The sequence below is a fragment of the Notechis scutatus genome, unplaced genomic scaffold, assembly GCF_049901735.1.
Source record: "Notechis scutatus isolate UNSWTSFEM ecotype Mainland unplaced genomic scaffold, rNotScu1.2 NSCUSCF30, whole genome shotgun sequence".
NCBI lineage: Eukaryota > Metazoa > Chordata > Lepidosauria > Squamata > Elapidae > Notechis > Notechis scutatus.
Window position 1 is genome coordinate 198,180 of NW_028263153.1, and position 19,087 is coordinate 217,266.

The 19,087-nt window shown below is 37.8% G+C and overlaps 1 protein-coding gene across 1 annotated transcript; it reads right to left on the minus strand.

Annotated features, from left to right (window-relative positions):
• Nucleotides 1–1,397: 1,397 nt before the first annotated feature.
• Nucleotides 1,398–16,438, minus strand: LOC113427665 (vomeronasal type-2 receptor 26-like). Its single transcript, XM_087948876.1, has 6 exons — nt 16,221–16,438; nt 13,908–14,196; nt 10,970–11,764; nt 9,012–9,224; nt 4,728–4,854; nt 1,398–3,500 (listed from the first exon to the last, which is right to left on the minus strand). Exons 1-6 carry the CDS (start codon nt 16,436–16,438, stop codon nt 2,530–2,532), a joined length of 2,613 nt encoding a protein of 870 aa, XP_087805002.1. The 3' UTR covers nt 1,398–2,529.
• Nucleotides 16,439–19,087: the final 2,649 nt, after the last annotated feature.

Consider the following 19,087-nt stretch of genomic DNA (forward strand, 5'->3'; position numbering starts at 1 on the left):
TTAGAAATGGCGCTTATTAATTATCAACAAACATTGCAACAGATGAAGACAGCAGAAGAAGAACAAAGAGAGGAAGCCATCTTTAATAAATCTCAGAACTCGACCAAGAGGGAAGGAAGAGGAAAAAGAAGAGAAATAAAGGACTTAAGATTTAAAAAAACATTTAAGAAAGGGAAAAACAAGGTGCAAAATCAATATAAGGATGGTAAACAAAAGGGAAGAGGAATACGACAGAGAAGGGAAGCCAGTGAGGCAGAGGCTAGAAGAAGGGGGCTAGAAAGGTTTGTTGGGGGAAGAAAGAAAGGGAAAAGGTGGAGAAAAGCTACAAAGTTTTGAAATTAAATGAGAAAAAGAAATTTTTTTAGGGATAAAGGATAAGTATAATTTCTTCAAAGAGATTTTGCAAGGTACATAAGATGATATTGTAGTATTGTATCAGAAATAGAAAATTTAAATGGCTTGAGAGTTGATAAGAGATTAAAATGTTGGAATGTTAATAATGATTGGTTTGAAAATATAATATGAGGGAGATTTAGAATATTAAACTTTAATTAAAGAGTTTATTAAGACTATGGTACTGATGTTATTATAAAACTTTCATTATAGTATTTTGTTTTTAATATTTAAATCTATTGCTTAACTATGTATTTAATTGTTTTAGACGTATTATTCAGTTAGAATGTACCAAGCAAAATCGGATTGGGTAGTTTAAAGATTAATTTGATTAATTTAGTGGGGAGATAGAAAGGCATCATACTCTGATTAGTGATTTCAGGAGAAATTTCTTTCTTTTTAAAAGGAATGAGACAAAGGTATAATAGAGAATGGACAAAAGATATAAATATAATGACTCAAATTAAGATGATTAATTAAGATAGAATCAAGAAGAGTGAAATATGTGGAGAAGTTAATATAGAAGACTTAGAATGGTAAATAAAATAAGTAATGATATGTAAGATGAGCCTGAATATAATTGAAGTCCATGAAAAGAGAGATACCTGGGTCCAAGTTACTTTCCAAAAAGATCTTTTTTATGTTTTGTGTGTTGTGTGATTATGTTGTTTTTTTTGGGGGGGAAATTAATAAAACCTTGTAGAAATATAGAATGAGAATAATGGTAACTAAGTCAGAAAGAAGTAGATGAAATAATAATAATAAAATTGAATAAGAGTGAAGAGAAATAAAGGGAAATTGGATAAGAGGTTTTTGTATGTTTATATGGAAATGGTTTAAAATAGAATTATAGTTTATCTGACTTGTTAAATTTATAATGGAATAAGGTTTAAACATGTAATGGATAATGATGACTTGTATGTTTTGAAAATCAATAAAACTTGTTTAAAAAAAAAATCCTTCTTTTCACTAGAAAATGTTAGACCAATTTGTTCTGACCCAAACCTGGTTCCACAAGAGTAAAGACAAGACAAAGGTACCAGCACAACCTTTTACTTGTTCATGTACGAATCCTGTTTCTTCACAGATAAAAAGCTGCTTCCAACTAATTAGCTCAGATAAGAAAGAGCCTTGCCAAGTTTTTGCAAGTCTGCCAAGAACAACAGATAAAGTTCCTAAACAATAAATCAAAGAGTCTCTGAACACCAACTTAGATATTCTAACGTCCACCAGGCTCAGGTATCAAACTTCTTTGCCTTCTGCAAAGAACTGCAGTTTCTCAGCTGGCTTTTATCTTCTCAGGGAAGGGCCATTACCTTCCAGCTTTATTCCTGAGTCGCCCATGCTGCTGCAGCTGCTCTTTCCTTCAAGCAGCCCTGTGCTCATGTGTGTTGGGCACAAGCTTCTCAAGGGCCTCTTCATCATTGCTGCCAGCCTCCACAATCTCCGAAGGCAGCATTTCACTCCCTGATGATCCTGGCCTCATCCCTGCATCACATACAGGCCCTTCATCTGAGTCCTCGCTCTCCAAGACCTCAGCCATCCACACCTGCTGCTGGAGAACCATAATACAATTCCTGAACTCCTGGTGGCACAGTGGTTAGAATGCAGGTAACTCTGGACTTCAGAAATTGATCTAATCTATTGTAGTGAAAAAAAGGAGTCCTTCCTCCTTCCTAAGGAGTTTGATCATGACTGCCCCGAGATTGACTCAGCTTCCCATCCTTCTGAGGGAGTAAAATGAGGAGCCAGACTGTTTGAGGCAATCTACCCTGATCCCCACCCCCAAATATGACTATGTCACAAAGATGTCAGTGGTTGTATCTCTTACAATCATTTGCAAATAGTTAAAGATTTCATATTTTTCAAAGGTAATGTGCTAGTCATTTATGGCTCAAGGTGCTCATCTCTGTTGCAAAGCCGAAGAGCCAGCACTGTCCAAAGCCATCTCCGTGGTCATATGGCTGGCATGACTAAATGCCAAAGGTGCACAGAACACAGTTACCTTCCCACCAAAATCATCCCTATTTTTCTACTTGCATTTTTACATGCTTTCGAACTGCTAGGTTGGCAGAAGCTGGAACAAGTAACTTTACCAAAGACTAGCTGGCAAATGTTCATGTCAAATTCCAGCCATTAACATACTTTGGGGGGAAATTCTTTCTTTTTCTGCTTAGTCTCTACCTCAGTCAAAATGTGCACTTCTGCATTTCTTCTATATGTAAAATGCTCCTTTATATTGAGGTCTGGCCTCAGGATGATAATGTAGCACTTGGGGATGAAGATGCAGACCAGCAGACCAGCATTTGATGACAATATAGAGAAGACCTGAACAGCCACCATGTATTTTCCTTTGATGCTCAAGTAGGTGGGCACAAAACTTACCCAGACACTACAGAAGACCAGCATGCTGAAGGTGATCAACTTGGCTTCATTGAAGGCCCCAGGGAGATTCCTGGCTAGGAAAGCTAATGTGAAGCAGATAGCAGCCAAGATGCCCAGGTAGCTGAGGGTGATGTAGAACATGGCAACAGACCCTTCATTGCATTGCAGGATGATCTCTCCAGGCTGGGAGTGGAGGTCAGAGTCAGGGAATGGGGGAGAAACTCCCATCCAGATGGAGCAAATGATAACTTGGACAGCAGAACAAGAAAGGATGATGGAGTTGGCCAAGCTCTTCCCCAACCATCTCTTCACTCGGTTTCCTGGTTTTGTGGCCAGGAAAGCCAGCACCACCGTGATTGTCTTAGCCAAGAGAGAAGAAATGGCAACTGAGAAGATGATGCCAAACACCATTTGTTGGAGAAGACAGGTGGCATTCCTTGGTTGACCAATGAAGAGGAGAGGAGACAAGAAGCAAAGCAGGAGGGAGACAAGGAGGATGTAAGAGAGGTCCCGGTTGTTGGCTTTGACAATGGGAGTTTGTAGGTATTTAATGAATATGGTCAACACAAAGACTGTAGTTAGGAAGAAGAGTAGGACAAAAGAAATCAGGATGATGCCCAGATGGTCTTCATAAGACAGGAATGTTATGATTTTGGGAATACATTGAACTCGGTCTTCATTTGGGTATTTATCATCTGGACATTTGGTGCATTTTTCTGTATCTGAGAAAGTCAAAAAGCAATATTTCTTGTAGGTTCTATCCTTTTACATTTTAAGTTTTACAGGACAAGAATTCATACCAGGAGCATTTTCCAAGGTGCATTTCTTTACATCTCCACAAAAGAAAAGTAAGAATTATAACATTTCTATAAAAAATATATGGCAAACATCTATGAAATAAGGGAAAGTTCTAGGATTTGAATGATTTCCTGTGAAATGTGCAGAAGCTACATAGTAGCAGCCTACGTTATTATAGGCAAATAATGAATCAGTTAATCTTCCTATGCAAATCTTGTAGTTTCCGCAAGATGACATTTCTTAATATAATGGATTCATAGTATGCCTATCTTGTGAAATCTAATTACCGTGTTTCTCATATAATAAGGCCGGGTCTTATTTTTTTTTTTTTTTGAGCCCTGAAAAAATGGCTAGGGCATCTTTTGGGGGGTGACTTAATTCCACCCCCTTGCATCTTTGGGTGGGCGGGCAGCAACTGCTTGGATGTTGACCTCGGCTTTGGTGGGGCACTTCGTATCGGGATCAACGCAGGCAGCACCATATCCAGGTGTGCAACAAAAGTACTTCCTAATGGTAAGCCCCCCACCATTCCCCCCATTTCGCATGTTTTAATATAGGCCTTAATTTGGGGGGAGGGGCTTAATTTCATTTCATGCCTATAAAACATGCTGGGACTTCCTATTGGGGGAGGCCGTATTGTTGGAGAAACAGGGTAGCTGACAGAGGAAACAAGACCTGCAAATAATCTGGAATGGCAATTGGGAGAAGAGCTAATACAGTTGTATTGAGGTCCACCTATAAGTGTCCACACGACCTCGTTGTGGATCAGTGGTACCTTCTCAGTGATCCTCAAGGGAAGATCCATATAGAGTGTGTTGCAATAATCCTTCCAGGAAGTGGACCTAAAACAATTCCTTAAGTTTCAGATTACTCAGATAAAAATAAATATGGAAGGATAGAGCCAAAATAAAAAGCAGAAGAGATATTTTCTCTGGCAGTGGTAAAGTTTGCACAATTGGCCACAACACTTCCCCAGCCCCTCCTTCGAGGTCTTTAGCTATTCGTTCTTTTAAATCAGAAATTGTGAATTTTGAAAATAAGTAAGAAAAAAGATGACGTTCAATCTGTCTTTTAACCTGCACTTTCATGAAAATGCTGTACATGAAACCACTTCCACAGGGCCTGTCTCTTTTTCTTTTGGTAGCACTCACCTTCCTGAGTAGAGATGGTCCCTTTTGGACAAGGAACGCAGTCATAGCAGCAAACTGGCTCCCCTTCCCGAGCTCTCTTGACAAAACCAGGATGACAATTTTCTACACATTTGGATTGAGGCAGAGACTAAGCAGAAAATTAAAAAGTGCCAAAAAATATATTAGGACTCACCATGCATGGAAAATGTAGGTGGATATAAACAGCCAAGTAGTTTCTGGGCTCCACTTAGGTAAATAGGAAAACTGTGGCTATTCTGCCTTAGTATTTTTCCATAGAACAAATCTTGCTTAACACGTATACCTCTCAGAGCAAAGTTCACTAAGCTGACAGGAAAAAGGAGCTGATAAGATTAACTTCACAGAAGTCTGTGTCAGATAAAGGATGTGTATTCAGTAAAGACATGTTTCACAGAGGTCTGTGTCAGATAAAAGATGTGTATTCAGTAAAAACATGTTTATCAGTCACAAAGTTCGTTACTTGTATCACGTAGCCTGGTCTCAAAGATTAACTTTGTAACTTCTTTATCTTCCTGCAATCCCTCTCACCCCCCCTCTTTGATTCAGTACAATAAAAGGGGACAGCGCAAAGCAATCGGGGCTGCCTGAACAATCCCATCTGTCTCAGGCACAGCCGGGACAATTCCATCTGCCCCAGGCGATGTGCTGCCTCACCTGAAGAAATTCTTTTGTTTCGTGTTTTCTTTCTTTGTGCTTGGCACTCACTCTTGCAAGAGTCCTGCCTAACCTTACCCTTTCTAGGGTCCTGCTAAATTTCGCCCTTGCGAGGGCTACGCCAAGTTTCACCCTTGAGAGGGTCCTGTCAAATCGCTTCCTGAGGGGAATTCAGCAATCAAGACAGAAGATCGAAACAACAGACCGGTCGCTCGACGCGACAGAAAACTATTTCTAAACTGTTGAAATACAAATATTGACAAATTCTACTCCCCTTTGAAAGTAACCCAAAACCAACTCCCAGTTAAGACACAAACAAAACATTTCTTACAAATTAGGACTGTCCATTTTAAAGGAGATCTTTGTTTTTTGTATAATTTATTGGTTAAATTTTAAACGTTTGTCATGCACTTGATTTAAAAATTTCTACTCGGTTTTAGAATTACATTAGATGACATGGAAGTGAGATCATGAGAACCTGTCCCTCCAAAAGTCAGGCATCTTTTTCTGTAGCACATGGGAAAATGAATATGAGTGCTGATTCAGAAAGAGATATTTCTAAGGCCCAGCCAGTTTTCCAAGAAAAGGTCTTTTCTGTTGAAGAACTACAATCAACTGTCACCAACTGGTGTGGAAAGAAAGACCTACATTTATTCATAGGTAAATTTGGATCCTCCTTTTTTTCCAGAGAGACTTGAGACAGCTAACAATCAAGATAACCAATTGCATTCTGGGGGTTTTCATATGAAATATCCTGTTACAAGCCAAAGGTCAAACCTAAATGGCATTTCCTTTCAAACTGTATCTCATTACTTCAGGTATTAGGAAGGGCTTTTCTTTGAGTCAATGTCATGCTTCAGTTCTTCAGTTATCTCACGTGAGACCCAGTGGTGGGATTCAAAAAATTTTACTACCGGTTTTGTGGTCATGGCTTGGGGGTGTGGTAGGGGAAGGATACTGTAAAATCTCCAGTCAGAGGTGGTTCTCCAAACTACTCAGAATTTCCACTACCGATTCTCCAGAACTGGTCGGAACCTGGTGAATACCACCTCTGGTGAGACCAATCATTACGATTCCTCATAAACTGAAAACCTGGACCCAGGAGTGAGATTCTCCTGGTGTAACATCCGGTTTGCTACTTGCATGCTATCACAATTACTTACCTTCAATGTTCCTTCAGGGAAATAACACAGCTGAGGTGCGGTCATCTGCTCTGCCGTGTTAATCACCTGAGCAGATATAGGTGAGTACAGCGCAGGGGTGGGCAGGCAGGCCCACATGATCGTCGGATCGAACCAGTTTGGAGCCAGCTGATCATTGCAGCTAAGGGTTCACCCGAATCGGTCCCAATTGGGAGAATCCCACTCCTGCCTGGATCTCCTTCTTAGAAGCACAAGACCTATTGTACTATCCCAGTGGGCTGAAAGATTGGAATGAATAACTCTAGCCAATTCTGGGTTGCTTAAAAACATCTTAATGTGCCCTTTCATGTAACACTGACCTGATAGAAAAAAAACTATCCTGCAATCTGCAACACTTACACTACAAAAACATATAGACTACACAACTCGATCAGGGCAAAGCAATAGACACATATCTACATAGACTTCTGTAAAGTCTTTGATTCAGTGGTACATGACAAACTACTCCTAAAACTAAAATCTTACGGTATCTCTGGACACCTGAATAACTGGATAAAAGCATTCCTGTCAAACAGACAACAAATGATCAAAATTGGGAGTGTCCTATCATATTTTGTACCTGTCAACAGTGGTGTCCCCCAAGGCAGTGTTCTAGGACCAACTCTCTTCATACTCTACATAAATGACCTCTGTGATCATATTAAGAGCATCTGTGTTCTCTTCGCTGACAATGTAAAGCTATTCAACACCACAGACAATACTGCTACCCTTCAAAAAGACCTCGACTATGTATCAGAATGGCCAAACAAATGGCAACTTCAAATCTTAACAAATAAATGCTCTGTCTTACATATTGGCAAAAAAATCAGAAAATAAAATACAGGCTGAATAGTCAAGACCTTGTTGTTGATCCAAACTCTGTCAAGGATCTTGGAGTACTTATCTCTAATGATCTAAGTGTTAGAGCCCACTGTAACTACACAGCCAAAAAGGCATTAAGAGTTGTTAACCTAATCTTATGTAGCTTTTTCTCTGGTAATATTACACTACTAACTAGAGCATACAAACTATTTGCTAGACCAATACTCGAATACAGCTCATCAGTCTGGAACCCACATTACGTATCTGATATTAACACAGTTGAGAAAGTCCAGAAATATTTCACAAGAAGAGTTCTCTACTCCTCTACTCGTTGCAGAATACCTTATGCCACCAGACTTGAAATTCTAGACCTAGAAAAGCTAGAACTATGCCGCCTTCGGTCCAATCTAAGTATAGTGTATAAAATCACATATTGCAATGTCCTACCTGTTAATGAATACTTCAGCTTCAACCATAACAGTACAAGAGCAAACAATAGATACAAACTCAAGGTTAATCGCACCAAACTTGATTGCAGGAAATACGACTTCAGCAACAGAGTGGTCAATGTCTGGAGTACTCTCCCTGACTCTGTGGGTTCTTCCCCAAACCCCAAAAACTTTAACCTTAGACTTTCTACTATTGACCTCACCCATTTCCTAAGAGGTCTGTAGGGGGCGTGCATAAGCACACCAACATGCCTACCATCCCTGTCCTATTGTTTCTTTTATTTTTCTTATATGTATCCATGTATTCATAACTATGTTTTTACTTAAACCTATTATCTTGTAAGCAATTGACAAACCAAATAAAATAAAAAAAGTAAAAATAAACTGGGACAAGATAAATCCTGATTTTAAATCCTATTTCCCACTGTGACCAAAAGGACTTCAGTAAGAGGGCTGTGAAAGTATTTACAGACCCCTCACATCCTGGACATTGTTTCAACTCCTACCCTCAAAATGATGCTATAGAGCACTGCACACCAGAACAACTAGACACAAGGACAGTGTTTTCCTGAATGCCATCACTCTGCTAAACAAATAATTCCCTCAACACTGTCAGACTATTTACAAAGTCTGCATTATTATCACTATTACTCTTCTCATCACACCTTATCACCCATCCCCTCCCATTTGTGACTGAATGTTTGTAACTTTGTTGCTTGTATCCTAACGATTTATATTGACTGTTTCCTAGTATGATTTGATTGCTTATTGTACCCTATGACTATATTAAGTGTTGTACCTGATGATTCTTGATTCTTGATTCTTGATGAATGTATCTTTTCTTTTATGTATACTGAGAGTATTTGCACCAAGACAAATTCCTTGTGTGTCCAATCACACTTGGCCAATAAAAGAATTCTATTCTATTCATTGGTTTCAGTCCAAATCTTTGACATGGGTCAACAAAATAGCCTTTTTCTTTTCTCTTTGAGAACAAGGAACAAACAAACCTGAGGCTATCAGCACCACAATCCCTATCACTTACTTTTTTCATGTGGCTTTTACATTCCAACCCTAAGCCATGGTGCAATGTTTTATCACAATTGAAATGGGTCATAGGTCTTTGTCAAATAGAGAAAAGAGATCAATATTTCTCCCACCTTGTTGAGGAGCTTTAGCCGAGACAGAGTATCAGGGTTGATGATAAGTCTTTTTCTCTCATAACTCCCCAGTTGCTCTGGCATTAGTTCCTTATTGGGGAAAACCATTGAACTAATGATGACCAGATCAGCTTCTAAATCTCCATTTTCGTCAAAGTACAGCTTCATCCTGGAAATATTCCAAAATTCATTCTTCTCCAGAAAGGGATGGAACTTGAATGGAACACAGAGGAATTTATTAACTTGGTTTCTTATCCCATTTTGTCTAGTCAACCTTGAGCCACAAAACGAAGGCAAATTCTGCAATGCTAATCACAAACTCATATACAGGAATTTATTTAAAAGTTCATATAACTTTTTTAAACAGGTGTTTTTACTAAATCTGTGATATTTTTCACACTTGTGAACATTATCACATTAACATTATAGGATCCAAAAAGATCTTGACAGGCTTGAACAATGGGGCCTATCCAACAACAAAAAATGGGGCCTATTTCCTTAGGCAGGAAAAACCCAAAAAGATCTTGAGACTTTGGAAAAAGTCCAAAGAGCAGCAATTAAGATGATTAAGGCCTTGGAGACAAAAAAAAAAAAAAAAACACCACGAAGAACGGTTGCAGGAATTGAGTATGGCCAGTCTAGAGAGAAGAAGTAGGGGTGACATGTTAGCAGTATTTCAGTATTTGAGGGGCTGCCACAAAGAAGAGTTCAACTTATTTTCAAAAGCACCAAAAGGCAAGACAAGAAACAAAAGATGTGAATAAAGGAGAGACGCAACCTGGAATTAAGGAGAAACTTCCTAACAGTGAGGATAATTAACCAGTGGAATAGCTTGCCATCAGAAATTGTGGGTGCTTCATCACTGGAGCTTTTTCAGAAAAGACTGGGCAACCACCTATATGAAATGGTATAGAGCAGTGGTCGTCAACCAGTGGGCCACGGCTGAGAAAAATTTGGTGGTCCACAGAGAAATGTCATCCGCAGAGCACCCCTCAAAGCAATTAATCCAAGCTGCACGGGAACACAAAGCTGCGCCGCCTACATGGCCCTCAGGAACCCTCCCTGCCCATTCACTCCTTACCTGGCAAACTTGCCAAGTTGCTATTTTTCCTTTCTTTTTTTCGACCATCAGCTGTTCTGCTGTGCCAGGAGATTTAGATTAACTAGAAAGCAGGAAATTGTTGGATTTGTTGCTTTCTAACTAGTTTTTAGATCTTTGGCTCTGCTTTTAAGCAGAGCCAAACCTTCCTTAGGTTCTATTATGCAGTACAGACTCATGGCAAGCAAGTTTTATGTGACAGACTCAGATAGCCGATGGCCGATAGATAGATCTCTGAATGATTCTGTGAGCAACTCAATCTGCCTGCCTGCTTTGTCTGATTTTGGGTAAAAGTTGCTCTTTTTTTATAAAAAAAATAAATATTTACATAAATATTTATAATATTTACATACAAGCCATGCCCAGCCAGTCACATGACCACCAAGCCACACCCACAAATTAGGCCATGCCCACAGAACAGGTTGTTAAGAAATTTGAATCTCACCCCTGCCGCTGTGTGTTTGTGGGGGGGAGAGGGGAGAGAGAGAGGTTAGATCAGATCTCCCTCCCTCCCTCCCTCCCTCCCTCTCTCTCTCTCTCTCTCTCTCTGTCCCTCTCCCACCAACGTCAGCAAGGCACCATCAGTCAAAATTCAAAATTCATATAAGTGGTCCCCAGGATTTAAAATTATGAGTTTGGTGGTCCCTGAGGTTCAAAAGACTGGTGACCCCTGGTATAGGGTCTCCTGCAGGGGGTTGAATTAGAAGACCTCCAATGTCACTTCCATCTCTATTCTGATTGCTAGCCTGAGGGTTTAGATTTGCCAAACCTGTTACCCTCTTGTAGTGCAAGTAGGTTGAGATGGTTCCCCTCCGTTTCTGTTGAAGTAAGATTGATTTATCTTTGTAGGACTCTCTACCTGCCATGGTTGTAGCCTTGGAGCCCAAAGTATCTTGTTGCCCTCCGTCCTTCTCCTCCTGGATGTGCAGGAATATGTAGCATTCAGAGCACGGGCCAGAGTCTTAATGACACTGTAAAAGTAGTGGATATTTTGGACTTTGATCCTGCTTCTTTTTTCTTGGGTCTCAAGTGGTGCTTTCTCAGTACATCTTCTTCTGCCCTTGGCAGAAAATACATTCTTTGAAAAAGAACACTGAAATGTTTGATCTGCAAATGATGGTTCCACAAAGAAACTGGGTTCAAATGCATCCTTTACTTGCCATTCTTTTCCCTTAAAATAAAAAGTCCAGATACTATGCACATATTTGAGAAGTCTGTAATTTTTAATTGGACTTATTAGGACATAGGTCGTGATCCAAACTTTCCCTTCAATTGATCCTGACAAGCCTTCAAGTGTTAAATGGAAAGGAAGGATTCTGTCTGTAAGGGGAACATATTCTATGAAGTGAACAAAAACATTAACTTGCCTCCACTTAGAGAGGGCAGCCCTGAGGGGAGCTATATGTCCAGTTGTTGAGAATTGCTGTGATATAACAACACAAATTCCATTCCTCACAAGCAGAGGAGTGAAAGTCCTCATAAAATTATCTCCATTTTCAGTGTCTGAAGCAAAGAGACCAACCAAGGTCCATCTGAAATGCAGAAGCAATTGGACAAAGGCTGGGTAGAGGAATTCTTTTTTGGGGAAAAGCCGATGGTAAAAAGGCAATTGACTTTTATCATTCAGTGACTCTGAAAATAATTGAAAACTGATCTGAGAAAGCAATGAAGAATGCTGTGTTATATTTGGATTCAGATTAGTTCAAAAATATTAGCTTTAAAGAGATCCAATTTGTTCTCATAAACACATTTAAATAGTTTACTATTTGTTAGTCATTAAGTAAATCCAGATACAGAATAAAAATACATAACATTATAAAATGTTATACAACAATAGTATAAAATAAATTAATTTGAAAAGAAAAAGAATAAAGAATGCAAATCACGTTTCTGTATCACACCTACTATTGACCACAATCAGACCTACACTTGCAAATCTCAATAAATGTTTGTTCAACTAAAGAGCTGTATTCAATTGCTTTTTTTTTTTTTAATTTGACCATACAGGAAATATGTCATTTTAACACAAGGATTCCAAAAGCTCATTCATCTAATATGTAGTTCAAGATACTGCACTCTCCTTGTCTTACACAATTGACATTAAAATAATAGATATGTTAACTCTTCTGTCTCTGGAGCTCTGCTAGTACAAGTCTTTTCATTATAAGGGTCTTGATTAAATCTTCCATATTTAATTATTGGGCCCAAGTGCTGAAATCTTGCTTGAGTAAATAGTGCGCTTAGATGTTTTTTATTTCTTTGTTGGTATATCTGAAATTTTGAAAGTATGTTTGTAATGGCTAATACCTTTCAATGAACCAATATTACTGAGGATGGCTACATCTTTCTCTGCTTGGATTCTTTGTGCAACAATCTTTTTAGTTTTTTCTCCAGTTGTACCAGAGACCACAGCTCCTAATATGATTTGTCAGTTGTAGAATCCAAGAGTCTTCACCTGATTTGTTTTTCTGTTCAAAAATCAGAAATTTGGATGTCTATCTGTTTCTATAGCTTTAAGGTTTCTGTCTTTATATTGGACATGAATACAATTGAGAGAGTCCAGAGATATTTCACAAGAAGAGTCCTCCACTCTTCTGCTCACAACAGAATACCTTATACCAACCAGACTTGAAATGTTGGGATTAGACAACCTAGAACTATGCCGCCTTCGGTCTGACCTAAGCGTAGTACATAAAATTATCTATTGCAATGTCCTACCCATCAATGACTACTTCAGCTTCAACCATAACAATATACAAGCACACAATATATACAAACTCAAGATAAACCACTCCAAATTCGATTGCTTTAGTACTGCATTCTAACCACTGCACCCCCTATTACAGGGGTCTTCAAACTTGACAGCTTTAAGATTTGTGGACTTCATCTCCCAGAATTCCAGTCATGTTAGCTCAGGAATTCTGGGAGTTGAAGTCCAAAAGTCTTAAACTTGCCAAGTTTGAAGACCCTTGTTCTATTATATATTTATCTCCTTTTGCATTTGTATGTAAGGATCCTTGAACCAAAACTCCCTCTAAAACAAGCACAAATAGAAACTGTGTTTTTTTTATTATGGATTTCATCATGAAAATTGTAGGGTAAAAATAGTTGACATATGGGCTCATGAGCTTCTAATTTTTTTTAAAAAAATGTTACTTAATGCAAGTGGTTTCTACAAGTCCATAATACATATGGTAAGATAGCTTCTTGTCATGAATTTGGGATTTGTTTACCATAGAAATAATCATTATTTTGATGAATATTAGTACAAAACATGAGTTTCCTATCACTGCTGCATCTTCATTTTGTACAGAAGATTCTTTGATTTGACACAGAGCCTCTCCTAATCTTCAGTTCTGTGCAGCAGGAACCTCCAAAGCAATGGGGATGGTGTCTTGAGAGGATATAGCAATAGCAATAACATTTAGACTGTGGTTTTTTTAAGTGGTTTTACAGAGTCAGCCTATCGCCCCCAACTATCTGGGTCCTCATTTTACCCACCTTGGAAAGGATGGAAGGCTGAATCAACCTTGACTTTGGTGGGTTTTGAACTGCCAAATTGCAGGCAGCAGAAGTGTTCGGGGTGACAGCACTCTAACCACTGCGCCACTGAGGCTCCTGCTATAACTACTTTGATAATTGTTTCATCCACAATTTGGATCAATCCCCAGCCATGAGACCTATAATGGCCATGGTGAAAAGCAGCTCTTCCATTCCCAAAAAGAAGATAAGTTTGGATCTATCACTTGCCACCACACCTCCAGGCACTTTACCTATAGAAAAACACAGATACACACCTGTGGGATTTTGTAGATGCTTCCTAATGTTGACATTTGGATGGAGATGTCCTTTTTAGATCCATCAAGAAGAACTAAAAGGTTGTCCTTCCTTCCACAGCTGTAGTTAGGAACATTGGCTTCTCCGGTAGAAAGTATATCCAGCAAGGCATCTGATGTCCCAAGTGTGCTCACATAGTTGTCATGGATATTGTAGCCAAGAGTGAGATTTCTCAAGATCCAGGCATCCTTGTTGACCACTTGAATATTAAAAATGTAGCGTGGTATTCTTAGTGTATCATAAGGTATACTAATGTAAAAAATGTTCATGTTATCATTGTCATAATCAATAGTAATAGTAAAATAATTTTTCAATTTAATCCCCTAAGAGCCGTGGTGGTGCAGTGGTTAGAATACAGTACTGCAGGCTACTTCTGCTGACTGCTGGCTGCCTGCAATTCAAATCAAACCAGGCTCAAGGTTGACCCAGCTTTCCATCCTTTTGAGATTGGTAAAATGAGGACTCAGATTGTTGGGGGCAATATTCTGAATCTATAAACTGCTTAGAGAGAACTGTAAAGCACAGTGAAGCAGTATATGTCTAAGTGCTATTGCTTTGTATCCACAAGTCTTCTGTTTCTTACGCCAATACTGATCCATAGCTAAAGGTAAATGATAGTCCACTCATCACCATTTCATTTTTATGAATGTTGGGAAAATGAGATGGGGATAAAAACCTCCTTCGTGGATAATAATCAGAAATATACCATCATCCATCCATCCATCTATTCTTTCATTGAATTTCATTCAAGGACCCATCTCAGTCAATGACTCTGGGAAGCTTACAACTCAGGAAATATATTACAAGTTTAAATTAAGGAAAACATGTTAAAATAATAAAAACAGTAAAACCAGTAAAAACATTACAAATATCTCAATTCAACATACACAAGAGCAGGGTATTTGGATAGTTAGATAAAGCCAGGAACCCTTGACACATTCAACATCCCAGTCTTGGGAACAATACTAACTAGGACTCAAAATCATTCAATCGTTAAAGTAGAGCCATCTTAATAGGAAGACACTGTTTCACCCAGAAAAGCATTTCTAATAGCAATTTATGACCCTTTCAATTGCTACTTTAAACTAAAGTCAGTATTCTGACTTTAATCCTCTCATCCTTCCTTTCACCCATCTCCTCCCACTTGTGACTGTATGGCTGTAACCTTGTTGCTTTTATCCTAATGATTTTTATTGACTGTTTCCTAGCATGATTTGATTGCTTATTGTACTCTGACTATCATGAAGTGTTGTACCTTATGATGCTTGACTCTTGATGAATGTATCTTTTCTTTTATGTATACTGAGAGTATTTACACCAAGACAAATTCCTTGTGTGTCCAATCACACTTGGCCAATAAATAATTCTATTCTATTCTACCTTATGATTCTTAATGAATGTATCTTTTCTTTTATGTATTCAGAGAGTATTTGCACCAAGACAAATTCCTTGTGTGTCCAATCACACTTGGCCAATAAAGAATTTTATTCTATTCTATTCTATTCTATTCTATTCTATTCTATTCTATTCTATTCTATTCTATTCTATTCTATTCTATTCTATTCTATTCTATTCTACCTTGATTCTTGATGAATGTATCTTTTCTTTTATGTATACTGAGAGTATTTACACCAAGACAAATTCCTTGTGTGTCCAATCACACTTGGCCAATAAATAATTCTATTCTATTCTACCTTATGATTCTTAATGAATGTATCTTTTCTTTTATGTATTCAGAGAGTATTTGCACCAAGACAAATTCCTTGTGTGTCCAATCACACTTGGCCAATAAAGAATTTTATTCTATTCTATTCTATTCTATTCTATTCTATTCTATTCTATTCTATTCTATTCTATTCTATTCTATTCTATTCTATTCTATTCTATTCTATTCTACCTTGATTCTTGACGAATGTAACTTTTCTTTTATGTACACTGAGAGCACTTGCACCAAGACAATTTCCTTGTGTGTCCAATCACATTTGGCCAATATATAATTCTATCTGTCTGTCTGTCTGTCTATTCAAGTGATAACTCAGGATTGAATTGGGAGAGTATGTATTCTGCATTTCTTTAAAGTATTTTTCCTCTCATCTTTGTATTTCAGTCTCTTGTACAAAATAAATCAAAAGAGAGAAAGCAAGGATGTCATAACAATTCAAGAAACTAGATATGCCCTGAAATGAAGGAATGAGTGAAATAAGAAGGAAAAAAAGGAGAGCGTTAGAACTGCAAATGGAGGGAATGCAACTCAATCACACTTCATGACTTACAAGTGAAACTGACTAGAAGGAGCCATGTTGAAAGGCAATGTGGTATGTGATATTGTTGTTGCAGTGACAACTATACTGATGAAATGGTCTCCTGGCTTGTAATAGCTCCATGGTCGTTTTCCATCCTGGTGCTCCAAACTGAGTGGGCACTTCATACCAAGCTTCCCAGAGACTGGCTGGCACAGCATCAGCACAAGAAGGAGAAGTAGGAAGCTCATAATTCATAGGGCTAAACCAACCTGCTTCCTATTTCTAAACAAGTATAACAAGTAGACTAGAAAGAATCGAAAGAATTCTCACAAGATGGACATGTCAGTGATCCTTCCGATTCACAGAGAGACAAACGGAGCTTCCCATGGAAAGGAGAGACAGGCATATTCAAGAGCACAGACCCTGTCTGTCCCAAAACATGGCACAGGGAGCATGAGCAGAGGCTTTTATCCTTTTCTGATGCATCATCTCTTCCATGTTGGTTTTAACACCAAAGGCAGTCATTGGAGAAGTAGCAAGAGACCTGGATGGTCATAATTACAATTTATGAGTATGTTCTCTCTCTATCACAAACAATCTTTGAGAATCAAGAGGGGTAATTGGAGGAAAGCATGTTAGTGAAAAATCACAGAAATACCCCTGGGCGTGCTATTCTGTAGTAGTTGTGATTCTTCCTATCCAGACATGTCCAGAAAGTGATGTGAGAATTAGATAGTTCAACACCCAGTTCATTGACTCTCGATGTGATATCTTTTCTCCAGAGACTGCAGTGGAAGGTCACTCAAGAGCTATGGAGTTTGGTGTCACTCTGGGTTGATTAGTTGTTAACTCTAGTGCTTCCTGTCTTTTAATGACAAGAAAGCAATCAGTAACCTTAAATCCTCCTAATCTGAAGTGTTGAACCTGTTTGTGATTTTCATTTCTATTAGATCTCCACATGTAAATGTAACACTCAGTCTTTGTAAATAGCAATGGCTAATGCCCAATATTTTCTACTTGTACCACAAATAATTACAACGATCTAATGAACATTGATTTCACAGAAGACAATGTTGAAAAGGCACTACGCAATCTAAAACCATCTGTATCCATTGGACCTGATAGACTATGTGCCTACTTCTTAAAAAAGCTTTCCACTGCCATAGCAGAACCTCTAAGCATAATTTTTTAAACATCACATTTGGCCAATAAAGAATTGTATTGTATTGTATTGTATTGTATTGTATTGTATTGTATTGTATTGTATTGTATTGTATTGTATTGTATTGTATTCGATTCATTTCGATTCGATTCGATTCTCTGGAACATCAACCCTCTGGAATTAGACTGGTCTCCAATTTGACACTGTTTTGGAAGGTCCTGAAGATATGGTTCTGCTAGCAGGCCTGGGAAACCAAGAGGGGGATGGAGTCTATTAAATTGCTGGTATGAATGTGTGTTGTCACTGGGGTGGAAAGGGTGGGGGGATATTATTTTAATATTTTGAAGGAAAAAGAATTTATAAAAAATATGGAAAAAGAACTGGCTTTTTTTTTAAAGAAAATAATAAGGAGGAAATTTCATTACAAAATGTTTGAGACACTATGAAGGCCTATATCAGAGGTCTGATTATAACTTATATAAGAAGAAGGAATATTAAAAAAAGACAAGCACAACAGATCTTAGAAGAGGACTAAAAAAAACTGGAGAAAGAACTACAAAGATATCCACAAAAAAGAATCTTAAAAGTCAAATGGAAATAATTAAGCATTAAATGGGGCTGATGGAAAAAAGAAGAATTGGCACACAAAAAAATCAGGTGAGCTAAACAGAACTTTTTAAAAAATGCAAATAAACCAGGTAGATGGTTAGCATACAAATTGAAAAAGGAGAGAGAATTGAAAAGGATACCACAATTAATAGATGAACATGGAATGGTTTGTTATGGGAATAAAAAAGAAAGAAATAGTACAAAAGTATTATGAGAAATTATATGATCAAGAGAATATTGAAGAAGGAAAAGTAAAACAATATTTGCAAAAAACAAAATTACCCAAAATATCTGAGGAAATCAAGATAATGTTAGAAGGGAAAATAACAATGATGGAACTGACAGAGGTGATAAATAGACAAAATACTGGAAAAGCACCGGGGCCAGATGGGCTACCAGCAGAACTTTACAAGACATTGCAGGAATCTCTCAGCACTACAATACTTGAAGTAATGAATGAGGTTTGGACAAAAACTAAAGTACCTAACTCATGGACAGAGGCATATATTACTCATATACCAAAAGAAGATATTGATCTACAACAGATAAAAAACTATAGACCCATATCCCTGCTGAATGCAGATTACAAAATATTTGTCTCAATAATGGCAGAAAGACTTAAAAGATATTTGAACTATTTTATACATACAGATCAAAATGGATTTTTGCCTAAGAGGCAAATAAAAGACAACATGAGAATAATATTGAATAGATTGGAATACTATGAAGCACACCCAGAGAAGCAAATGGTCTTGGTGTTTTTAGATGCACAGAAAGCTTTTGACAATGTAAAATGGCAATTTATGTTGCTGTAAATGGAAGAGATGGGTTTTGGAGAAAGATTTATTAAAACAATCATGGCAATATATTATAAACAATCAGCAAAAGTAATGATAAATGGAGATTTGACAGATAATATCAATATTAAAAAAGAAACTAGGCAAGAATGTCCTCTGTCACCATTGTTATTTGTATTGACTTTGGAAGTATTAAATAGAAATATTAGGAAAGATAAAGAAATAAATGGAATGAAAATAAAAAAAGGAGGAGAATAAGTTACAGGGATTTGCCGATGATCTGGTCTTTATATTAGAAAAACCATTGGAGACAGCTTCTAAACTGATAG